Consider the following 26,821-nt stretch of genomic DNA (forward strand, 5'->3'; position numbering starts at 1 on the left):
GTACTTTTTTGGGATCTTGCCAGGTATTTGTGACCTGGATTGGCCACTGTTGGAAACAGGATGCTGGGCTTGATGGACCTTTGGTCTTTCCCAGTATGGCAATACTTATGTACTTGTGCTTTTTTACAAGAAACTCGCTTTTTGAAGCAATATGAGAGCCAACGTGGAGTGGTGGCTTTGTTTCATGTGGATGTTCAGGTGCAGCTTCTACATGTAAAGCATGATCCTGAGGGTCATTATATATTTTTGCATGTACTATTATCACAGGAGAAGGTGACTCTTGCTAGTGTTTATGCTCCCAATGAACATCATGATTGGTTCTTTGATAAACTTTTGTTAGCCCTACAGACTTTTCTAGGGGGCAGATTATTTTGGCTGGGAATTTCAATGCAACCATGCAGCTGGGCTTGGACCTCTCTGTTCCCCCCTCTTCTACTGATTATAACTTGTCCAAGGCTCTGGGTCATTTGGTTGAATGTGTAGGATTGTATGATGTCTGGAGGATTAGTCACCCATCTGTCCGAGACCATACATTTTATTTTCATTCTCATGCTATGCAATCACGGTAGGATTATATTTTTTTAGACAAAACACTGCCTGATGTGGGTTGCTCTTCCTCTATAAGGAATATTACTATCTCTGATCATGCTCCAGTGTGGGTCACCATCCCCTCCTTGGGTGAGGAGGTCAAAGAACGTAGATGGCCTTTTAATAATGTTTTGTTACAAGACTCTGAGTTATGCAAGGATTTTGAAAGAGTATTTTGATCTTAATATGGACTTTGGGCCTTCATTGAGTATTGTTTGGGACGTCTTTAAGGCTGTCTCTAAGGGCTTCTTTATCCAGAAAGCCAGTCAGCGAACTAAGACTCAACACGCCTGTTTGGCTCAATGTTATGAACAGTTGGGACTTTTGGAGGCTCGGCACAAGGCTTTTGGGTTGGTGTCAAACCTTTGGAAGCTTCAAGCTGTCAGACTGGAGTTAGCTGCTCTTTACGATGATCATTTGCAATAAGCCAGGTTGTAATAAACCAGGTTGCCTGTTAGACAGATTTTGCGTATCCGGGACCCGGGAGGGTTGTTTTTGACTGAATCTTTCCAGATTAGGGAGTGCTTTCATCATTCCTTTTTTTTTTATTTTTTTATTTATTAATTTTTAACTTTATAACAAGAATTCACTTGTTACTGAAATACAGCATGATTCAAAAACACATTAGAAATTTAAACCGATCCAACAATAAAAATAAAGTTACATCACTTTAATCCAACAAATAAAATTATTGCTTCCTTAGACCCCGTTAAATAGGGAGGCGGTAGGAATTAGAGAAGTTAAACTTAAATAATACAAATAATAATTAACATAGGGCGTATTATTCCCACAGATATCTTATATCATTTCAGCTGCTTCAACTCAAGAAATGATTTTAAATGTTCTGGTAAACAAAAAGTATATTTAACCTGGCCCAACTTAACAATACATTTACATGGAAATGCTAGAAAGAAAGTCCCTCCTATATCCAATGTTTGTGATTTCAATACCAGGAAGGCTTTCCTTCTATGTTGGGTTGATTTCGTTACATCAGGGAAAATCTGAACCTTGACTCCACCGAAACAAGTTTTTAAATTTTTAAAGTACAATCTCATTATATTATTTAAATCTTGTTCGAAAATAAATGATACAACCAAAGTGGATCTTTCAGAGTTTTCATCTAACGTTTGTTCCAAAATTGCTGAAATATTTTTTAAATCCAAATTGACATCTCGAGGGCCTTGTTTTTCCCCCACCTCACCTTTGGGATTAGGAATATAAAATAACTTATTTATAGGCGGAATTGCATCAAGTGGTATCTTCAATACTTCATGTAAATAACGTTTAAACATGTCATAAGAATTAATCCCAGGAAGGTTAGGGAAATTTAGCAATCGTAGATTTAATCTTCGGTTGAAATTTTCTATCTGCTCAACCCTTTTCCGGATATCAAGATTGTCTTTAGCAACAGATATTTTAAATTCTTGAAAAGAGTCCACATTCGTTTGAATATTTTGAATTTTTTCAGCAATTTCTTCATTAATTACATCCACTTTAGCATTTAATTCTTGAAATTTAGTGTTAAAGGCTCTAACCTCTCCTGATGTCTGCTGCAGGGTAATATCCATTTCATTCAGTTTCTTCCAAATCATCTCGAGGTTAATCCCCGGTTCTTTCTTAGAGACTTCTGTCTCTCCTCCAAGCGTCTTCCGCGGTGCTACCTGACCCTCACTGGAAGCAACAGTCAAAACACTTCCGGTAGACTGATGCAATCCATCCAGACACGCCGCCGACGCTGGGCACGGGGGGTTCAGCGTTGATGGAGGTGAAAGAGAGACTTCCTCTCCCGGCAGGGTCTCCGCTTCTCTCGGCTGCCCCGCAATGGGATCCGCTTCTCCACGAGTGTGGGAAATTGGCGCGAAGAAGCGCTCAAGGCCCGAGTGGAACGGCGAGGATGTCGAGGTAGGTGGGGGAACTAACCTCGTAGCCCCCTTTCGTTTAGTATGAGGCATTTGAATTAGGAAATAGAAAATCTCCAAACGGACCCCAGAGCTGCCTATCAGCGCAACCAGCTACGCCGCCATCTTAGTTCCGCCCCTGCTTTCATCATTCCAATCGCACTCTATATACTACTACTACTATTTAGCATTTCTATAGCGCTACAAGGCATGATGCTATATGGTTGGAGGATACAGTGGCGTAGCCAGACCTAAGATTCTGGGTGGGCCACTGGGGAAGCTGGGTGAGCATATGTAATCTCTACCAACTCAAAACTTTAAATACCTCTGCTGGCAGGGATCCCCAAGCCTCCACCAGCTGGAAACCTCCTTGAATGTGACCAAGACTTTATTCAACACAGTTTCACAGTTGGCAGCAGCTCTTCATAGGCACCCAACACAGGAACCCAGTGCGTGCTCAGTTTTCCTGCGAATGCGTGAAAACCAAGCATGCACCGAGTGCCAGTGTTGAGCAGCAAAGGAGAGCTGTTGCCAGCTATGGAACATACCAGCATTAAATATAAAACCTTTTGTTTTTTAATGTCCTTGGTATTGCAGAGCCCACCCCCACCCCAAAACCTGTCTACATTAAACATAAAGCTTTTTTTATTTATTTATTTTTTAAATTTTAACCTGGGCACCTGAGACCATCCTCACCCAATAATCCACCAACATTAAAAAAATACACACAACCTTTTTAAAATTTTAACCTGGGCACTAAGCCCACCCCCACCTAGAAACCCACTAACATGAAAATTTATTGTTAGTGGGTTTATGGATGGGGATGGACTCTGTGGTGCCTAGGGGGGAAAAAGATATATTTAATGATTAAATATACCTTTTTTTCCTCCTAGGCATTGAAGAGCCCACTCCTACCCAGAAGCCCATCACTAGCATTACACACACTGTACATGTAAAAAATATATTTATTTTACCTGAGCAGCTGGGCTTCCCTAATTTGTTTTCAGGTGGTGAAAGATGCAGATTCAGAGAGCACTGCAGACTGTGCGCCATGTGCTGGCTCTTGTGCCTGCCTTGATGGGGCCACGGACCACGGGAGAGTGCTGAGGCCTGGCTGGTTGGGAGGTTCGAGGTTCAACTAAAGGCTGATCCAGCGAGGGTCCAATGTCTTTTCCAACCCTGCTTGCAGTGCACAGTGCAAGAAAACCGGTGGCCGAGCCACAGCACTGGCAGAATTTTCTGTGTGTCCCTTGGGGGCATGTGGGGGGGGGGGGGGGGGGGGGCAAGGCAAGGCAGGAGCCCTGAGAGAGCGAGACTGACAGGACTGGTGAGTGAAAGCAGCAAAGCACAACACTGCTGCAGCAGTGGCACGGCGCTAGCAGCTGACTTCCTGACCCAGACCCGCACTAAAAACAATGAAGCAGGTAGGAGGACGAGACTGTCTGGAGAGCTGCTATTTTTTCTGCCAGCTGTCTAACTGCATGTGGCTGAGGTTGCTGCAGCAGAACTGAAAGGCTGTGCACTCCCACTGCAACCTAACCCACGCCTAGAAGACCGGCACCTATTGGAGGAGCAGGGCAAAGTGGATGGGCCTGGGCCTGAGCCAAGATTCCCACCCAAGCCCACGTATAGCTACGCCCCTGGGAGGATATAGACAGTTATTTGGATGCTCAAGCTTTGCTGGTGTTGTCATCTCAGCAGAGAGGGACTTTGGAGGCTCCAGTTACTGTGCGCAAAGTTCTCCAGGTTATCAAAGAATTACCAACTGGGAAATCTCCTGGACTGGATAGTTTTACTAATGAGTTTTTTAAGGCATGTACTGTCGAGTTGGCGCCCATATTGACTTTAATTATTAATTCTGTTCGGAAGGGTAAGCCCTTGCCTCTGTCGATGGTGGAGGCGTGACTGGCTTTTATTCCTAAGCCAGATAAGGGTAAGACAGACTGTGCATCCTACCACCCTATCTCTATCTTGAACACTGATGTAAAACTTCTCACTAAAGTCTTAGCCAGTCGTTTGGCTGGGTTGCTTCCTACTTTGATATATCCGGACCAGGTGGGGTTTGTGGCCTAGTGTCAGATGATGGATAATGTGCTTCGGATGGTGGATTTGCTGCATGTGTCTCAGGTCTCAGGTAACCCTATGTGCCTCCTAGGGCTAGATGTAGAGAAGGCCTTTGATCGGGTCTAATGAGGCTTTCTTGTTAAGGTTATGGACAAATTCGGGGTGGGGCAATTTTATCACTCTTGGGTTGGGGCTTTTTATGCTTCGCCCAAAGCTTGTATCAGGGTTAATGGTGCAAATTCTAATTTATTTTCTCTTTCCTGGGGTATTCGTCATGGGTGTCCCCTCTCTCCTCTTTTGTTTGCTATGGTTGGCACCTAGCTTGCAGGAAACATTGCAGTCTTCCTTTCCCTTTAAATGGACTTCTAGGGGGATCCGTTTCCTGGGAGTCCAGCTCACGTGTAATGTCCAGGACCTTTTTGGGGCTAGCTATCCTGCTCTTCAGAGGACGTTGATTCGTGACCTGGATCGTTGGGCATCTATGGAACTTTCCTGGTTTGGAAGGATAGCAACTCTTAAAATGAATGTACTCCCTTGTTGTATTTATTTCAGGTGCTCCCACTTCATCTTCACTTTCTGTGGAACCATAACCGACTTCATCTTCCTCGAGTGTTTTTATACAAACATAAGCAGATGTGTGTGGGGGGGGGGGGGGGGGGGGAGGGCAGGGTTGGGTGTCCTCAACTTGTTTTGGTGGTATTGTGCAGCACAGGCTGTGATTGAATGGTTTCACGCTGCTGAGCATAAGTTGTGGATTCATCTTGAACAATATTTAGTGGGCCCTCATTTGTTGAAACATCTTATTTGGCTTCCAGGAAAGTACAGGAGTTTGCCTGGAAGTCTGTGTCCCACTATCTCTGCCACTTTTTATTATTGGGATTTGTTGTTTATGGCCTCACATTCTTCTTTGTCTCGACATACTCCGATTGCTCACAATCTGCTGTTTCCTCCGGGGGGGTAGGAATGCTCCGACGAGCTCCACGGGGCACAGATACTTGGGGGTCAGTTGTTTGATGAAGAGGAAGTTGTTTCCTTTGATGTTTTATCTGCAGATTATCAGCTCTCGCCCTCTGACCATTATGCTTATATTCAGGTGAAGCATTTTTTGAATATTCCGTAGGTGCGCTCTAGCATTTTACGAGAAGAGTCCTATCTTGATGATTTGTGAGAGGACTCGAGGAGCACTCGTAGGCTTATCACTTGTCTTTATGCCTATTTAACTAGATGAATCAAGATGTATGTGCTTCTTAGGGTAAATTGGGAGAGGGAATTAGGTGTCGCAATTTTTGCTGATGATGGGCTTATTATGGAGAAGGCCTTTTTGAAATCTTCCTTGTTGGTTTCTCTCAGGGAAAATACGATCAAGGTTTTTTTTTTATCAATGGTAGCTCACTCCAGCAAGATTGCACCATATTTTTCCAAGTGCTTCTCGAAAAAAAGAGCACAACTGGACCTTCAAGACTGAGACAACAGGAGTCCCCCATTAAGATCAGACCCAACACGGGCCGTGCTTCGGCGCCAACAATGCCTGCCTCAGGGGTCTAGGTAAATTATCAAGATACGCAAGTGGAGGATTCAACTTCCCACCAGAGAAAAATACAAAACTTCTGTAAAATGCCATCGGTCAATAAAGACCGCCCAAGTAATTTGCAGAACTCCTGTGGAGCGCTGTCAGACAGTGAAAACCGCCAAGTGCTTCTCCAAATTGTTGAAGGGGTTGTGCAGTGTTGGGTACTATGTGTCACATTTGATGGACGTGTTCTAAGGCGTACTGGAAGGTTGTGCAGTCTCGCCTTCAGGTATGGCATGCGCGTCCAGTGCAATGGCACCTAGCTGTCTTTTTGTTGGGTCAGAAACCTGCAGATCTTACTCGTTTGCAGTCTTTGCTAGTTCAACAGGCTCTTCATACGGTTCGCCTTAAGTTGGCAGAGCATTGGAAGCATCGCACTATTCTTTCTTTGATACAATGGATTACCAAATTGTAGTATATTTGTGAAATAGAGCATTTGACTGCCTTGAAGACAAAGACTCTTCACACGTGGGAGTTGTTTTGGGCTCCTATCTTGAATGCTTATTCTGTCTAGGGGAAAGGGGAGTTTGTGTTTACTATTGTGATTTGTTTTTTTTACTAGGGGGAGGGGAGATGGGAGGCTGTTTTTGGTGGCAGGGATGGATGATGGGGTGTGTGTGTGGTGGGGGGGGGGGGGGGGGGAAGCTTGTCATTGTAAACTTTCACTGGAATATCCGGGGAGGTTTTTGAGTGTTATTTTCATTGGAATGTTATTTCTCTGTCACTTGGGTTTTCAATAAAATGGTTCTACAAATTTTTTAAAAAGTTGCACTGTTTTCCTCAGAAATATTTCCTCAATTATTGCTTTAAAAGGAGTGAAGCCTGTGAAAACTGGGATTACTTTAATCAGTGGGTTTTGAATTAGAGACTTAAGTATATGTATTGTTAAATAACTTTTGTTTTTTAAAAGAGAAAGAATGTAATCAGATGTATTATTTCTAACTAATATTGGACAATAAGTATGTTTTCAATGAAATGATTTGACTATACACCGTATTGGCCTTGAAGAAGCCAACCAGATGATCAATGTGGAATAATGAATTAGACAAGTAATATCTGGGGATAATCAGGTTAATACCACTTTTTTTTTCTGTTTACTGTTTAATTGATCTCCTTGTCTTGTTTCACTCTCCCTATTTAGTGGTCTAAGGAAGAGAATAGAATTACCTGATTGAAATAATTCCTATATATTACTTTCTCTGTATTTCCGGCAAGTTGTTTTATCGCTTGTAAAAATTTAAATGGTTATAAATAAAAAAAATTTTAAAAAGTTGCACTCTATTTATTAATAACTGATCATTCAGCTCTGTTTGTTTGGGCAGTCAGTCACTTATACTATGTGAGTCTCACAGCTTATAAGCATTTTACACTTGAAACAGTATAGGTCCCAGAATTATAATTTTGCTTCACATAGCGCCAATATGTGCCAAATTTGGTACTTCAGAAATGTCCTTGAAGCCATTTTTGGATGAATAACTTGTCAACATGTTTCTTGACTGAGTTACCCCTTTAATTTGTAGTGAAAAGTGGTTACCCATCTCATACTGCAACCCTTTTAATATTCTTATGTTAGTCCATTTGGTTTTCTGTACAGATATCCCCTCATTTCTTAGTAGCATTCTCATTCCCTATACTCCTACCCACACCCTACATTCAGCTCAACCCAAATTTGAAACAAGCCATATTATTTTAGAAAGGCATTTTTCTCCCAGATTAAACAGCTAAACAGATACTCTAGATATATCTACTGTGCTACTGACATAAATCCTGAGTCTTTTCTCTATCCTCATCCTTTCACTACTTATCACCTGTTTATGTATAACATTTCCCTAAACCCTTGTCCTCCTATAGATAGATAGATAGATAGATAGATAGATAGACTGCATTTAGATTGTAACCTAGGTCTCCTATTGTATATTTCTATTTTCCTTTCCCTTTTCACTCAATTTAGCTCAGTTTTTATATGATGTTATTCTGTAAACCACCCAGATATGCAGGATTGGCAGTATATCAAATAAAATGTGAAAAAATGAACTTTTAAGGGGTGAGGTTCTAAGTAATATCTTAATTATTGCCCAAATCATCATCATATTACATCTCCAGTATTACAGTTTGATATGCCAGTTTGCATTGTGCTCAGCTTTCCTCTTTACTTCACTCCATGTTTCTGCAATCATTAGTCCAGGTTGCGCTCTGCTTCTCTCTCATGCCCTCCACTGTTAAATTGGCTATTTTTTTAAACTTTAGTTTTAATTATAAAGTTTTACAAAAACAAAGGTAATAGAAGAAATAAGAAGATATACAAAAATCTTCCAACCAACATCATACATAACTCAATATACCACAGGCTAGGAGGATATGCAGATGGGCTGCAAGTCCTCCATAGCACTTGGAAGGCAGTTGATGGAAGTGCTAGGCACCTGGAGCAGAGGACCTAGGTGGATCGGGGGGGGGGGGGGGGGGGGGGGGGGAGGGGGGACCTTGTAGTCAGCCCGGAGAAGGCTGGGAGGATATGCAGATGGCTGCAATTCCTCCACAGCACCTGCAAAAAGACATTCAAAACCTATTTAGCAAACTTACCAAACCATATTAGCTCTAATCCATCTATGAAAAGACAAAGCTATAAATATTACACTGGGTCCTAGAGCACCAATATACGTAGCCCCCACTGCCTCTCATCTCCTCCCCAGCCCTATCTCTATCCCATCTGTCCTTCCTTCCGCTGCCTCCAGTCCATTCTTCAACCTCTTACCCTCTACCCCATCTCCTATTGCCTCCCTTTCACCATCTTTTAACCCCATTTTTGCTCTCATTCAACCCCTTTAGAGACTTATCGACTTCCTCTCATACCCCTTCCACTCATACCCCTCCCCTCCCCCTTCCCATCCCTTTTCATTGCCTCTCATCCTCTCTCCAGACTTTCAGGTCATTCACATTTTGTCTCAATCTTTTGCCACACTTTATCCCCTTTCTCTTAACCCCTGCCCCCATTTCATACCTCCCAACCCAGCAAACACCTGTACTTATAACTACCAATTTCAAGGCCTTCACTATCCCCTCAAAATTCCCTATCTAGCTCTCTCTCCTATTCATGATTTCCTTCTCTGACCCCCCCTCCCACCATACACAGTCTCCTACTAAATCACCAAGTCCCAGTCATCTTTTGCTCCGTTCCCCTACCCTCTGTCCCTGAGTCCCATCCATTTTCTGCTCTTTCCAGGGTCTGGTCTATTTGACATTTCTTATCCCTCCATGTCCACCATCATTCTGTGTCCTTAAATGTCCTAACATCTCCTTTCTGTGTATGTTCCCTGTCCCTACCCCTTCCCTCATGTTCAGCACCTGCCCTCTTTGTCCCCATACCCCCCTCCTGTGTACCACATCACCCTTCTATGTCTGTGTCCCTCCTCATTTCCAGCTTCTCCCCCTTTCTCTTGTATCCTTATCCCAGGGCCAACTTCTGTCCCTCTCTCCCCTGCCACCTCCCTGCAGTCCAGCATCTCTCTCCCTAGGCATCTTTGGATTCCCCCACCAGCATCTCTCTCTTTCCTTGCCTCGGTGGTTCCAGTGTCTCTCACCCTCATCCAATATCTCTCTTCTCTCCTCTTCACTCTATTCTATGCCCCTCCCCCCAGCTAGCACCTCTCTTCCTCCTGGCCATCTTCATAGTCAGACATCTCTGTTCCCTTCCACCACAAGTGATATGGCATCTTCCTTTCCCCTCCCCCTTCTGGTCCTCAAACCTTACGGAGGTACAAGAACTTATGTCAGAGGAGGGGGGACATGCTAGAAAGAAAGCTTCTAGAGCCATTCAGCAGTGTTCTCCTCAATCACTGACACTGCCTTCAATGTACTAAAAGGTTGGAAGACAGAGGGAGCAGCAGGAGGGGAAGAGAAAGGTAATTGAAAGAGTTACTGGAATGTGTAAGGGGGAGGGGATCAAGAGGAGGTGCTGGTTTGTGCCAGGAGAAGAGGGACATATGTTGGACCTTGGGGGGGGCAGGGCGGATAAAAGATGCCAAAATACATACCTGGTGAAACTGAGGTGGCAAGCCATTTTTTCAGGTGGCACTTGCCACCCTGTAGTGACACTTATGGTCTTTGGAGTTTTTCTGACATGGTGACCATAGTTAAATACATCATCCATTAAACCAGTATTTCTCAACCTGGTGTAATATACCTTAGCAGATACGCCCCTGCCTTATCCAACCAAGGCCTTAACTCTTTCATTTATGCAGACGACGTCACAATATACATCCCATACAAACATGATCTAACAGAAATCACCAATGAAATCAATCTCAGCTTGAACATCATGAACTCATGGGCGAATGCATTTCAACTAAAACTCAACACAGAAAAAACACACGGTCTCATCCTCTCATCTCAATACAACACGAACAAACCCACCAATATAAACACACCAGATTACACCCTCCCCATCTCAGACAAACTGAAAATTCTGAGTTACAATCGACCGTAACCTCACGCTAGAGAGCCAAGTGAAAGCTACAACAAAGTTCCACTCAATGTGGAAACTCAAATGAATGAAACCTTTTTTCCCGAGGGAAATATTTCGCGACTTGATACAATCAATGGTACTAAGCCATGCAGACTACTGCAATGGAATCTATGCGGGATGCAAAGAACAAATCATAAAGAAACATCAAACTGCTCAAAACACGGCAGCCAGACTTATATTTGGAAAAACGCGATTCGAAAGCACCAAACCCCTACGAGAAAAACTGTACTGGCTCCCAATCAAAGAACGTATTGCGTTCAAAATCTGCACCATGGTTCATAAAATTATCTACGGTGAAGCCCCGTGATACATGATAGACCTCATTGACCTACCAACCAGAAACATAACAAGATCAACACGAACATACCTAAATCTCCACTACCCAAGCTGCAAAGGACTCAAATACAAATCAACTTATGCATCCAGCTTCGCCTATATAAGCACACAACTATGGAACGCATTACCAAACGCCATGAAAACAACTTATGATCACCTAAACTTCTGGAAATCACTAAAAACAAACCTGTTCAAAAAGGCATACCCTACCGATCTAACTTAAATGCCTGAGCCCTGCAACACATCGAAACCAAAGCTCGTACTGGACATAACTTAACTCTTCCTCCCTACGATTCCCTAATGTGTCTGTTACACTTGATCTTTATTCTACCACAACATCACTTTGTATTTGTTCATACCGGAATTGGCGATCGCCATTACGGTACTATGTAAGCCACACTGAGCCTGCAAATAGGTGGGAAAATGTGGGATACAAATGTAATAAATAAATAAATATTGCTGGTCTCTAGGTAATTCCCACAGTCCCTAAACTACCCTGACACTGTTCAGATAATTCCACTGATAATGATAGTCTAAACTGATTTTATGTTCCATAGTATATATCACTTCCAGCTGTGCTGAGGAAGTACTGAAGTCTGGGTATGAAGACTCTTGAAACAGCAGCACTGAAGTCATTTAATGAGCTTTAAATGACATCATTTTTCTATTTCTGTAGGTTGGTACATGGCAGCAGAATACCATCAAGGGAAAGTTCCTGCCACTGCCAGCTTAAGATCCCCTGTCCTGAAAGAAGCAGCAGCTACTTGTGAGATCCGAATTCACTATCACATCTGGAATGCAGGTAACTATGGGGTCCTTTTACAAAGGTCTGCTAGCGTTTTTAGTGCACATTAAAAATAAGCACATGCTAAACAATAGAGATACCTATAGGAATATATTTATTTATTTATTTGGATTTATTAACCATCTTTATGAAGAGATTCACTCAAGGCGGTATTCAGCAGGTACAGTTTAACATAAAACTTACAATTTTAATAACAGCATAACAATAGTAAAATAACCAAAAATAAACATAAATACAATAAATGAAGTAAACTTGAAAACAGTAAATTGAAACCTAATAATAGAACTACCATGAACAGTATCAAAAATATACACATTTAACAGCACATATGGGTGTCTCTAGTGTTTAGCTCGCACTAAAAACTCTAGCACGCCTTTTAGTTTGGTAAATTTTCCTAATACAAATATGAGAGATGAATACTAGCGTAATAGGTCACAGATTGTGTCTATGCTACCACCCTTTCATTCTCCTCTTGCTTATGCGCACCTGGATTCTAGTCTACTTTTCAGGATCCTGAATAGGGCTGCCAAAAAAACTAGCCAAATTTTGTGGATTTTAGCACATTATGCCAGCAAATAATTCAGATACTTAGCTATTTGGATATAAAATCTTGTGCCAGTCTATTCATGGAATTTGAAGATTTGCCTATTCATAAGACTGGTAGGACAATATGGCAGCAGAATCCTGGATGTCCTCATTGATAGCAGCAGGGCTTATTTTGAGGAGGTACTTAGGGGTACTGGGTACCGGCACCTTTTCCATTGTCTGCTAAAATTGACCTATGGTCCCCAAGTTTTAATGAAAGAGCTCAGGTCCTACATACAGTTCTGCCTTGTCATAGATTTTGTGACTGGCTGCAGGGGGGCTGGCTATTGTGGGGTGAGTCCCTAAATGTTTACCTAATCCCTGCAGAGTGGCATGGCATTTGAGTACAGGCGCCTTTTTCGCTAGAAAAAAACGCACTGGCTAGCAGAGTTAGGTTAGTGTAGTCTATGGCTAAGTATGTAGCCTTTCCTGACATTGAATTGCTTTCAAAAAACTTCAGTGAACAGTGGAGCCTGTAGGGAGTCATCCTTCTGATAGTGCTAAATTGAACAGAACTGGATAGTGTGTGCTTGGATTTACAAAGAATTAGATTGGGATTATCAAACTGATATCCGATGTCATCCTCCATGAAGTAATTTTGGTCTTTCCACCAGGACTCCCAAAGCACAATGAGAAAGCATTCTTCATGCATGCTGTGCCCCCACAACTCAAAAAAATATTTAAGGAAGTAACAGAAACCTTGGAAATTCACCTTTCAAATTGCATTCCTTTCTTTAATAGTCTGGTTTCACATTAGGAAAGTGGCTTTATAATATCACTTTTTCCAATATATTTTATTGACTTTTTTGCAAAATATACAAGAAACGTGTAAACATAACAAGAAAAGGAGAAATACAGTGTCAGTATGCTAATACAAACATTATCTAAGTTAAAAAAGGAGACATTTGTCTGTAGCAAAACATTTGGACTATAATGCAATTTGTAAAAATAGTAAATATTGTTCCAAAGGGGCCTATACTTTTCTCTTAGGGCCCCTTTTACTAAGCCACGTAGGCGCCTATGCGTGCCCAATGCGTGCCAAAATAGACTTACCACCCTACTACTGCGTGGCTCTTGCGGTAATTTCATTTTTGCATGTGTCTGCTATGCGTGTCTGAAAAACTTTTATTTTCGGACGCACATAGCGGACGCAAGTGGCATCTGACGCATATAGGTCCTTACCATCCAAATTCTTTACCGCTAGGTCTATGGCTGGCAGAAAGGTCTGAGACCCAAAATGGTCGCGCGGCAATTTTGATTTTGCCGCACGGCCATTTTCAGGGGAAAAAAGAGCCCTTTTTTTACAGGTGCGCTGAAAAATGATTCTGCACGCACCCAAGACTCGCGCCTACACTACTGCAGGCCATTTTTCAGCATGCCTTTGTACAACATTTAGGTCGACCTTAGAGTTGGCCGTCCCTGATTTTCAGCGATAATGGAAACCGAGGACGCCCATCTCAGAAACGACCAAATCCAAGCCATTTGGTCATGGGAGGAGCCAGCATTCGTAGTGCACTGGTCCCCCTCACATGCCAGGACACCAACTGGGTACCCTAGGGGGCACTGCAGTGGACTTCATAAATTGCTCCCAGGTGCATAGCTCCCTTAACTTGGGTGCTGAGCCCCCCAACCCCCCCCCCCAAAAAAAAAACTCACAACTGTACACAACTACCATAGCCCTTATGGGTGAAGGGGGGCACCTACATTAGGGTGCAGTGGGTTTCTGGTGGGTTTTGAAGGGCTTACATTTACCACCACAAGTGTAACAGGTTGGGGGGGGGGATGGGCCTGGGTCCGCCTGCCTGAAGTGCACTGCACCCACTAAAACTGCTCCAGAGACCTGCATACTGCTGTCAGGGAGCTGGGTATGACATTTGAGGCTGGCAAAAAATATTTTTAAAGTTTTTTTTTTTTAGGGTGGGAGAGGGTTAGTGACCACTGGGGGAGTAAGGGGAGGTCATCCCCGATTCCCTCCGGTGGTCATCTGGTCAGTTCGGTCACCTTTTTGAGGCTTGGTTGTAAGAAAAAATGGACCAAGTAAAGTCGTCCAAGTGCTCGTCAGGGACGCCCTTCTTTTTTCCATTATTGGTCGAGGATGCCCATGTGTTAGGCACGCCCCAGTCCCACCTTCGCTATGCTTCCGACACGCCCCCGGGAACTTTGGTCATCTCTGCGACGGAAAGCAGTTGAGGATGCTCAAAACTGGCTTTCGATTATGCCGATTTGGACAACCCTGGGAGAAGGACGCCCATCTCCCGATTTGTGTTGAAAGATGGGAGCCTTTCTCTTTCGAAAATAAGCCTGATAGTGAGTATATTGTTCGATATTTTTCTGCCAAAGCAAACTCAAATTGCAGAGAAGTATATAAATCAATTCCAAGATATCTAATTTTAGGACTTGCCCAAACTAAATCAAAAGAATTAGCAATATCAGGAAGAGCACATGAATTAAGCAGGACAAGTTCAGTCTTTTGTTGATTAATCTTGTAACCAGAAAAATGAAAAAAAAAATAGTGATTAGTTGGAGAAGATTGGGTATTGATGGGTATGGATTGGAGAGAAATAATAAGACATCATCATATGCTGAACATTTAATTCCTAGGTCATGATGAATAATACCCCTTATGTGTGAATGAGATCTAATAGCAATTAATAGGGGCTCAAGTGCAATATTAAATAGTTACGGAGAGAGGGATCAACCCTGTCTAGTGCCATGCTTAAGGGTGAATAGGTGTGACAAACAGTTATTGGTAAAAACCCTGGCAATGGGATTAGTATACAAAATTCTAATTTTTTAAAGAAATTCAGGAGGATAGCCAAACCAGGACAAAACTGTAAAGAGCTATTCCCATTCCACCCTGTCAAAGGCCTTCTCTGCATCTAAAGAAAGGGCCACGACAGGGCGAGAATAAGAAGCAGCTATATGAGAGATATGGAGAAATAAACTTGTATTATCGCTAATAAGTCTGCCTGGCATAAAACCAACCTAATTAAGATGTATGATTTTGGAGATAATTTTTAAAATTCTATTAGCAAGATTTTTGGCATAAATTATATACATTTAGTAATGATATGGGACAATAGTTAGACACTAAAAGAGGGTCTTTGTTAAGTTTGGGTGTAATATTAATAATTGCCTCAGAAAATAAACTGTGAGATGTATTAAAGAATTTGTAAGAATAGGAGAAAGGTCCTTCTTTAACAATTTATAAAATTCAACAGGAATCCCATTTGGACCAGGGGTCTTCCCAAGGAGTGTCCTTTATAGCAGCTATAAGTTCTTGCTCAGTAATATCTTTTTGAAGAAAGTTAACATCATTTGCTGACATTTTTAAACATTTTAAAAGCTGCTTTGTCATTGATTAGTGCTTATGGTGACTAGCTGATTCCTTTTCTTGTTTAGTTTCCTGAAAGGCAGGGCTTTTCAAACCTGCCCTCAGGTATAAGGTTTATTTTATTTAATATACTGCCTTTCCTGATAGGATAACAAGGCGGTGAACAATATACAATGAGTAAGAAAAAACAGGGATAAAGGAATGTCATTATTTTAATAGAAAGGAAGAAGGAGCAGAGAAACAATTTGGATAAGTAGTAGTATCCAGTAGTACTGCGTGAGCTAGTGGATCCCCAGATGATCAGTATAGCTCAACTGTATATTATATGCCAGTTGGATTTTCAGAATACCAACAATGTCTACACATATACTGGGGCTCCAGTGCATGTAAATTTCTCATGTATATTAATTCTGGATATTCAGACAATCCGAATGGTTGGAAAGTCTTGAGCACAGGTTTGAGGAACTTTGCTATATGAAATAACTGTTTGCCATATTAATATACTTATTGCACTGAAATTCACATAATGAGTACTGTCATAACCTGTAATGGGTCCCTTGGTCATGCCGTCACTGTGGACCTTTGTTGGGATCCTATCTTGACACCATGGATGAGTTGCTAACCTGCAGGCCTCAGCAAACACATACAAAAAGGAAAAAAAGCAAATGCTACAATTCAGATCTTCCTCCAGTCCGGGATTTTTGTCTCTCTCCTCAGAGGAATTCTCTCAAAAGGAAAAGCCAGACTAAAGCTTTAAACAAGGTTGTGGTAAATCCAGTTCCTTTTACCTGTCTGTAATGTTCTGGGAGTAGACAACCCTTCTCCCACATGAACTCTTTAGGAGGAATAGTCTTTTGTAATCCACAGTGCTTGTATGCTGCACCGTCTACAAGCACCGAAAGAAATAGGGAAGAGGGCACTTTACCCCTTCTCCATCAGGTAACTGTCTCTTATTAATCAGTTCCCTTTTATTCTTCCTTTAACAACTTAGGAACTTAGGGGGTGGTTTTAAACGTTCTCCTCCTTTCAGAGCTCAGTTTTGTGCTGCCCAAAAGAAAGCAAAACAAAGCATAGACAACTACCAGTTGAAAGTTCCATTCATTCCTGAGCAACTTCCATTTCTTCCTGTCCTTCTGGCACAGGTATGTGGGGGCAGTGGGAGATGTTCCCTGATCCTCCCAGTCCATGTCTCCCTCCTTCTCTTCCCTCTCAGAGTTCTTATTAGTCCATGGAGCCCCTCCCAGGTCCGGCAACTATCCATATTATATTGCTTAGTAAACCAGGGGGGAGCTTGTGCTAAGTATGGATCCTGGTCTGCCCCTGTGGACCTGCTCTGCAGTTGCAAGGAGTGTCTAACAGGGTTGCCAGGTGGAAAATTTTTTTCCCACCCAAACGAGCCCAAATCCAGCCCAAAACCCGCCCAAACTCAAACCCCGCCCCTGACACCCCCACCCCCGCGTCATCACCCCCGCCGTCATCAATCACACCTCCCCCGTCATCGGCCCCGCCTCCCCCGTGATCGGCCCCGCCCAGAACATCACTAACCCCGCCCAAAACGTCACTAACCCCACCCCCACGGCCAAAAAAAACGCCTAAAAAACTGCCCAAAAGACACAAAAGAAGCCCAAAAAACCGCAACCCGCCGCGGGCAAAAATTTCCCGCGGCGGGACGCGGAAAACCGCCCAATTGGGCGGTAAAACCGCCCACCTGGCAACACTGGTGTCTAACAGTCTGGATCTCCTCCCTTTCTCTCGCCAGAAGAGGTTTTTAACCTCTTTTATGATTCTCTGCTGGGGCAGTGGGAACAGGGCTTAGATCTCTCCCTGATCTGCTTGTCATTTCCTGGCTGCTGAGCCACTGAATCATTACAAACCATATGCAAATTTTTATAGAAACAGAGAAAATGAAGACAGATAAAGACAATATGGCCTATCTAGTCTATCCATAAGTCCATCCAAGCCATCTACTATTCCTTCCTCTTCCTTAGAGATCCTATGTACTTGTCCCAAGCTTTCTTGAATACAGATACAGTCTTTGTCTCCACAACCTCTTCCAAGAGGCCTGTGAGGGAGTGGGTGGTGAAGCAACAGATGAAAACACTTCCTGACTGGTGTTATCAATAGAAATCAAACAAAATAAAACATGGAAAAGAAAATAAGATGATACCTTTTTTATTGGACATAACTTAATACATTTCTTGATTAGCTTTCGAAGGTTGCCCTTCTTCCTCAGATCGGAAATAAGCATTTCCGAACTGAGGAAGAAGGGCAACCTTCGAAAGCTAATCAAGAAATGTATTAAGTTATGTCCAATAAAAAAGGTATCATCTTATTTTCTTTTCCATGTTTTATTTTGTTTGATTTCTATTGATAACCTTAAGAGTGGACTAACACGGCTACCACACTCCTCTACTCACTGGTGTTGAAATTAAACCACCATTTGGCAGGTGGTTCTATCCTGCTGAGTCAGAGGGGCAGGGCTCAAGTACCTTTGCTTTCCTGAGCTCATTGGAGCCGACGCTGTGGGTGCTTGAGCACCCTCAATATTGAGAAAATTCCTTGTATGTGTCCAGGGAGGGGTAATTTCCATTGGGCTTAGCACCCCCAATAATTTTGAAAAGTTGGCTCCTATGCCTGAGCTTCTCGCTTTTCCAGATATTGTTGCCTGTTTTCCTTGTTCTGTGATCTTCCCTCCCCCTTCATTATCTCCTCAGACCCTTGCTGAATTCTTTCACAGCAAGGTTCAAAAGATAAACCTTGCTTTCTCTACCTCACCAGCTCTCCCTCCACTAGTCCGTTCCCCTCTCTCTCCTTCCCCTCATTCCCTTTCCTCCTTTCCTGAAGTTACTATTGAGGAAACTACACTTCTCCTTTCTTCCTCAAAATGTACCACCTGTTCCTCTGATCCCATTCCCACCCACCTTCTTAATGCCATCTCTCCTACTCTTATTCCTTTTATCTGTCACATTCTCAACCTCTCACTTTCCACTGCGACTGTCCCTGCTGCCTTTAAACATGCTGTGGTCACACCTCTCCTTAAGAAGCCTTCACTTGACCCTACTTGTCCCTCTAATTACCGACCCATCTTCCTCCTTCCTTTTCTCTCCAAATTACTTGAGCGTGCTGTTCACCACCGCTGCCTTGATTTTCTCTCCTCACATGCTATTCTTGACCCATTACAATCTGGTTTTCGCCCTCTCCACTCAACCGAAACTGCGCTTACTAAAGTCTCCAATGACCTATTACTGGCTAAATCCAGAGGTCAATATTCCATCCTCATTCTTCTTGATCTTTCCGCTGCTTTTGACACTGTCGATCACAGCATACATCTCGATACCCTGTCCTCACTTGGATTCCAGGGCTCTGTCCTTTCCTGGTTCTCTTCCTACCTCTCCCTCTGCACCTTTAGTGTTCACTCTGGTGGATCCTCTTCTACTTCTATCCCTCTGCCTGTCGGCGTACCTCAGGGTTCTGTTCTTGGTTCCCTCCTCTTTTCTATCTACACTTCTTCCCTTGGTTCATTAATCTCATCCCATGGCTTTTCCTACCATCTCTATGCTGACGACTCCCAAATCTACCTTTCTACCCCTGATATCTCACCTTGCATCCAAACCAAAGTTTCAGCGTGCTTGTCTGACATTGCTGCCTGGATGTCTCAACGCCACCTGAAATTAAATATGACCAAAACCGAGCTTCTCATTTTCCCCCCCAAACCCACCTCCCCGCTCCCCCCGTTTTCTATTTCTGTTGATGGCTCTCTCATTCTCCCTGTCTCCTCAGCTCGAAACCTTGGGGTCATCTTTGACTCTTCTCTCTCCTTCTCTGCTCATATCCAGCAGACCGCCAAAACCTGTCGTTTCTTTCTTTACAACATCCGTAAAATCCGCCCCTTTCTTTCCGAGCACTCTACCAAAACCCTCATCCACACCCTTGTCACCTCTCGTTTAGACTACTGCAATCTGCTTCTTGCTGGCCTCCCACTTAGTCACCTCTCCCCTCTCCAGTCGGTTCAAAACTCTGCTGCCCGTCTCATCTTCCGCCAGGGTCGCTTTACTCATACTACCCCTCTCCTCAAGACCCTTCACTGGCTCCCTATCCGTTTTCGCATCCTGTTCAAACTTCTTCTACTAACCTATAAATGTATTCACTCTGCTGCTCCCCAGTATCTCTCCACACTCGTCCTTCCCTACACCCCTTCCCGTGCACTCCGCTCCATGGATAAATCCTTCTTATCTGTTCCCTTCTCCACTACTGCCAACTCCAGACTTCGCGCCTTTTGTCTCGCTGCACCCTACGCCTGGAATAAACTTCCTGAGCCCCTACGTCTTGCCCCATCCTTGGCCACCTTTAAATCTAGACTGAAAGCCCACCTCTTCAACATTGCTTTTGACTCGTAACCACTTGTAACCACTCGCCTCCACCTACCCTCCTCTCTTCCTTCCCGTTCACATTAATTGATTTGATTTGCTTACTTTATTTATTTTTTGTCTATTAGATTGTAAGCTCTTTGAGCAGGGACTGTCTTTCTTCTATGTTTGTGCAGCGCTGCGTATGCCTTGTAGCGCTATAGAAATGCTAAATAGTAGTAGTAGTAGTAGTAATGAAAGTTATCTTTTTCCTTACCTTCTCAGCTACTACTTTTAATAACTAATGTGGCCTTCTTTTTCTCTAACTTATTCATTTTCCTTACAAAAAGGTTTGTTGTCCTTAAAATAGCTCCTTTTAGTTTTGCCCATTGCTTTCCCACAACTTCCAGCTACCAACTCCATGAGCCCTATCTGAACAAAGTTAGTTTTTTTGAAGTCTAGAACCTTCACTTTTGAATGACCCGTCTCCATGCCTGTCTAAGTGCTCCTTTTACTCAGCGGCAGTAAGCCCAAATGCAGGCTTACCACTCGCTATACAGGTAGTACTGCCGGGCTACCGCAGAAGCCCAGTGGTACTTCCCACCCCTAGCATGCTGTCATTTCTGGCACTACAAAAATTTATTTATTTTTGTAGCGCCGGACTGTAACCGGCAGTAATCGGGTGGCAGTATGGGCTCCCCCCCCCCTGAAATGGCCACATGGCAAGTACTTTATTTGCTGCCTGGCCATTTCCTGTAGGGAAATGAGTCTTCCCTTTTACAGGCTGTGGAAAAAGGGAGCCTCGGTGCGCTTGTAAAATACGCGCCAATGCCAGTACTGGCCCCTTTTTGCTGCAGCTTGGTAAAAGGGGCCCTTAATTTTAAACCCCAGCAATAATCCAAACGTTTACAGAGAATGAAAGAGACAATATATCATCAAAAAATCACTCTTGCAAAACACAGACTCAAGTACTTAAGATGTATAAATTAAAGAACACTAGAGAGTCTCTTCTGTGGGAGGGAAAAGCCTCAGAACCCCTCCCACCCACACATTTGTCACATTAAAGACTCTCTGGTATTCTTTAATTTATATGTCTTAAGTACTTAATTTTAAACCCACCATCCAATGATCACTGGATGTTTATTTTTATGTTTGTTTATTAAAATGTTTTGTTATACACTTAGCTAAAAAAACAAAACATCGGAGAAAATATTTCTTCACTCAACGTGTAATTAAACTCTGGTATTTGTTGCCAGAGAATGTGGTAAAAGCAATTAGCTTAGCGGGATTTAAAAAAGGTTTGGATAGCTTCTTGAAAGAAAAGTTCATAAGCCATTATTAAAATGGTCTTGGGAAAATCCACTGCTTATTTCTGGGATACACAAATTAGAAAAGGAGAGCTACTTGACACAACAGAAATATATTGGAAATACCAATGCGTGTATAGATATAAGGAGCGTCTCATACAGTCACATGGACACTTGTATGTGTCTGGCTTTTGTTAAGCCCGTGTAGTTGTGACAAAATGTAATCATAGACTGCCCCCAACCACCTGTGATGCACGGGAATTGCGTTCTAAGTGAATGTGCTTTGATATCTTATTGTGATCGTCACTCTTTTTTTAGTGTGATTTTTTCTCCAGTGCATACATGGGGTTTAGAGTCTTCTGGGATTGTGGAATTGTGGATTTTTCCCAAGTCCAGGAATAACATGTATAGAATGTTTGTACATTTGGGAAGCTTGCCAGATGCCCTTGGCCTGGATTGGCCGCTGTTGTGGACAGGATGCTGGGCTCGATGGACCCTTGGTCTTTTCCCAGTGTGGAATTACTTATGTACTTAACTAGTTTTCTTTCCAGAGTGTGGTGTGATCAGACGATATTAACATATGAATAGTATATATTTCTTTGCATAATATAATATCTTACTGTTATGCTATGCCCCTTTTCTTATTTTATTGTTGTTGTAATTGCTATGTAACTTATAAATAAATAAATAAATAAAAGAAGATAAGTAAATGACATGAGACAAATATCTATCATGTTTTGCCCATACCTTGAGAGTAAATAATAAGGAACTTCTTTTGTCAGCTAGTGAAGCTTCAAATTTATGTACTTGTAAAACCAATTGCCACCAGAAATGAATGTTAATATGGGAGTTGTCCTTCCAATTTTGCAATATTATTTTCAGGGCCAAAGCAAGAAAAAGCTTAGTATTGTAGTTGTCCAGGGAAAGACAGCCAAAAATAGCAATTTTCATGGAGAGGGGTTGAGAAATGTTGAAAATGGAGGAAATTATTTTCCATACTTGTTGCCAGAAATCCTTTGTGATGCCACATTTAATAGTAAGTGCTTCATTGTACCTGGATGGCTTTTACAAGACCAACAGGAGTTACTAAGAAGAAGACCCACAACCATCATCTTCTGAGGGGTCCAAATGGCTTGATGATTAAGGAAATATAACGATTGTAGATTGTTAGCTGATGATAAGGATCTACTTAATTTGGACCAGAAGAATCCCATTGTTGCGTGGATAGGTTGCAATCCATATCTGCCTCTCATAATTGCATGAGTCCTGTTTTTGGTTTGGATGAATTAGAGATGTAAAGTTTGTATACGTGTGAAGCAATATGGCCAGTATTAAAGAGTTGTTCTATAAAATGGACTATGGAAGGTTGTTGAAAAACCAAGTCTTTAATAGATTCATTTCTGGAAAGTCAATGCTGTAAATGAGACCATTCCGCTTGGTTTAGAGGAAGTAAAAACTTCTTTTGCAATGATTGAAAATAAACTAAGGAGTCCTTTTACTAAGCCGAGGTAAAAAGTGGCCTGCAGTAGTGTAGGCATGGGTTTTGGGTGAGCAAAGGATGATTTTTCAGCACACCTACAAAAAAATGCCTTTTTTTGCCAAAAATGGACGTGCGGCAAAATCAAAATTGCCGTGCATTCATTTTGGGTCTGAGACCTTACCGCCAGCCATAGACCTAGCAGTAAAGAATTTGGGTGATAAGGACCTACGTGCATCAGATGCCACTTGGCGCGCGTCTGCTACATGTGTCCAAAAATAAAAAATATTTTTTAGACATGCATAGCGGGTATGAACCAAAAATGAAATTACCGCAATAGCCACAAGGTAGTCGGGCAGTAAGTCCATTTTGGCGCACATTGGGCGCGCTTAGACGCTTACATGGCTTAGTAAAAGGGGTCCTAAGTGGCCTTTTTCAATTATATGATCTAAAAGACAGATACCAAGTTTGTACCACTCATTCCAGAATAAAAGATTTTTTATTTATCTTTATATGTGGATTACCCCAGAGTGTGGAGTGAACACAAGATGCACTTGTGATTTCCATCAGATTGTCCAACTGTAAAAGACATTCATGAGAGGAAATTACAACTGGATTAGAAGTTTAAGTGTTTAGGTAGGGAGAAAGGCAAGTGACTGTCTATTAGGTGATTTTGGCATAATTCTTTTTCTAATTGAAACCATATGGGTGTATAGCTTAGTGGTGCAGATACCCAGAAGCAGGCTTGTTGAGCAATAAAAGATTTGTGGCATGTAATGAAATCTGGAAAGGAGACACCCGAAAACTCTTTGAGTTGTTTTAGAGTTTTGAGGGCTATTTTTGGAACTTTGGAGGCCCATAAGAACTTAGATAATAATGCATCAATGGAGTGGTAAAAAGAAGGCAGAAAAAGTATAGGTATCATGCTGAGGATGAAATTAATCTTAGGCATGAGGATTATTTTAATGGATTCTAGTCTCCCCAACCATGTTAAGAGGAGAGGGCTCCTGGAGAGTGTTAGTTCTTTTACAATATGAAGGAGTTTTTTGGAATTAGCTTCTAGTGTTGAATCAATGTCAGGTAATAGGTCTAAGCACAGATAGCAAAAGCCTTTAGAATACTATATAAATCCAAATTCAGAACCTATGTTAGGTGTTGTGTATATTATTTAAAGGGATTATTTCTGGGTTTTGTTTGTTAATTTTGTACCCAGAAAAATGGGAATATTTTTTCAAATTTAAGTATGAGAATCTTGGGATAGAGTATTTGGGATTAGAAAAGAATAGTAAAACATCATCGACCTCTCTTGACCTGCAAAGGTGCTATCTCATGCCAGATGATCACCCACTATAACATCAGAAACACTCTTTTCATATGTAAGCACTGTCCAGTATGGCCTTATCCTACATGGGTTCTATTACCAAGTGCTGGAATAATTCTCCCTGTAGAGAATCCAGGATCTCCCTACTTCTAGATGATCCCACAAAAGGGATACGCCAATCAACATCTGGCTTATTAAAATCACCTGTTAGTAGTATTTCCCCTTTCATCTAGATGTGAAGGGAAAACTAGTGATCAACTGGGGTATACGGTAATGCACCAGAAACAAAATTGAACAAACCAGATGGTCCTTATCTGCAACTGTTTTCTATGCTTCTGTGATATGTCTTGAGATGTTTTTGAGTTCCTCTTACAATTGCAGCATCAGATCACATAAAAACATCTAATGCATGCTGTTTCAGGAATACTTGAAATTCCCAAGGGAACTCTGATTGTGCAGGTGGCAGATAAGAATCAAACATATGCTGTTTGGCAAGGCCCACACACCAGCGTCTATGCTTGGAGAGAAATTGTTCTATATACTGGACGAATCCCTGGAGAATTTGAGGTAAGCACACTTTTACCCCCCCCCCCCCCCCCCCGATAACTTTACCTTTTATAAACAGATCTGAAATTATAACTAGCTGCACATCGCCCAGTTGATGAGGTCATGGGTGACATTTTGGGCTACTTCTAGTTTTTTTCTGCAATTAAAGTTTTCTAATTGTCCTAAATTTATGGAAGGCATTTTCAAAAGTTATTTACTCAGGCAAAAGCTGTCTAAAAGTTGCCCACTAGAGATGTACACAGAAAAAACATTTTTGGACTTTTTTCCTACTTTTTCAACTTTTTTTCAATTTCACATATTTGTTTTAATAACAGCTTTTTAAAGTGTGTTAATTGACTAAACCAGCATAGGTTTATAGGTTAACACATTTTAAAGTGATTTAGCATATGGCAGGGGAGAATATCCACCTTATAATTGAAAGAGAAAAACGCCTAGATTTCGACCCAAATCGGGAGATAGACGTTTATCTCACAAAAACGAATAAATCGGTATAATGGAAAGCCGATTTTGGATGTTTTCAACTGCACTCCATCGCGGAAGCGTACAAAGTTGACGGGGGCGTGTCAGGGGCGTGGCGAAGGTGGAACTGGGGCGTGGTTATCGGCCGAGGAGAGATGGGCGCCTTTCGCCGATAATGGAAAAAAAGTATGCGTTTGTAGCTAGAATTTAAGGCACTTTTCCTGGACCCTGTTTTTTCATGAATAAGGCCCCAAAAAGTGCCCTAAATGACCAGATTACCCCCAGAGGGAATCGGGGATGACCTCCCCTGACTCCCCCAGTGGTCACTAACCCCCTCCCACCACAAAACATGATGTTTCACAACTTTTTATTTTCACCCTCAAATGTCATACCCACCTCCCTGGCAGCAGTATGCAGGTCCCTGGAGCAGTTGTTAGGGGGTGCAGTGGACTTCAGGCAGGTGGACCCAGGCCCATCCCCCCCCCCTACCTGTTACAATTGTGCTGCTTAATGCTTAGTCGTCCAACTCCCCCAAACCCACTGTACCCACATGTAGGTGCCCCCCTTCACCCCTTAGGGCTATAGTAATGGTGTAGACTTGTGGGCAGTGGGTTTTGAGGGGGACTTGGGGGGCTCAACACACAAGGGAAGGGTGCTATGCACCTGGGAGCTCTTTTACCTTTTTTTTTGTTTTTGTAAAAGTGCCCCCTAGGGTGCCCGGTTGGTGTCCTGGCATGTGAGGGGGACCAGTGCACTACGAATCCTGGCCCCTCCCACGAAAAAATGCCTTGGATTTATTCGTTTTTGAGCTGGGCGCTTTCATTTTCCATTATCACTGAAAAACAAAAACGCCCAGCTCACAAATTGTCGAATAAAACATGGACGTCTATTTTTTTCGAAAATACAGTTCGGTCCGCCCCTTCACGGACCCGTTCTCGGAGATAAACGCCCATGGAGATAGACGTTTTCGTTCAATTATGCCCCTCCACGTGTGGTGTGTTTCTCGTGAATCATAGTGATATAGTAAATGATGGCTGATAGAGAACAGCTTGGCCCATTTAGTCTGTCCATTAAGGTGGTAAGATGTGTACCTGTCACATCATGCAATTTACTCCCCTCCATGCTTTTGTTTACGGCTGTACCTTCTGCTGCATGTATGTATGTGTATGGTATGGTGTGTCTCTAGCAGTTTCTATAGGGTATGTATGTAGGTGTGGGGTATGTGCTGCAGCGTCTGGTCAAGACTGGGGTTCTGTAGGTATATCTGTTGTTAGCCACATAGAGCCTGCTATGTTGGGAATATGTGGGATATAAATGTTCTCAATGAATAAATATGTGGAGAAATGTAGGGAGTTTGTACATGTGTGTACAGGTGAGAAGAGGTGTGTAGAAAAAAGTGTATAGATGAGCCAGGCAAGATGGCGTCTATGAGAGGAGACGTGATGTGAGAGCTCTAGAAATCTGCAAACGCGTCTTTTGCAAGGGGGCAGTTTTTCTCCGTTTTTAGATGGGGAAAAGGAAAGGGAAGTCCGGGGTGCAAGCCTCTCCTAACCCCGGAGGTAATCCTGCTCTCAAACAGACAACGCTTGACGAATTCAGAACTCCACCACCGGGAGTGCGAAGGCCTGCTTTGATTGATCCT

The 26,821-nt window shown here is 42.5% G+C and overlaps 1 protein-coding gene across 1 annotated transcript in view; it reads left to right on the plus strand.

Annotated features, from left to right (window-relative positions):
• The window catches only part of MAMDC4 (MAM domain containing 4), a 510,080-nt gene that overhangs the window by 36,444 nt on the left and 446,815 nt on the right, over positions 1–26,821 (plus strand). Inside the window, exons 4-5 of the mRNA XM_030206971.1 lie at positions 11,655–11,780; positions 24,575–24,720. Of these exons, the coding sequence (XP_030062831.1) occupies positions 11,655–11,780; positions 24,575–24,720 (272 nt within the window). The remainder of the gene's footprint in view (positions 1–11,654; positions 11,781–24,574; positions 24,721–26,821) is intronic.

This window comes from Microcaecilia unicolor, chromosome 6, assembly GCF_901765095.1.
Source record: "Microcaecilia unicolor chromosome 6, aMicUni1.1, whole genome shotgun sequence".
Taxonomy (NCBI): domain Eukaryota; kingdom Metazoa; phylum Chordata; class Amphibia; order Gymnophiona; family Siphonopidae; genus Microcaecilia; species Microcaecilia unicolor.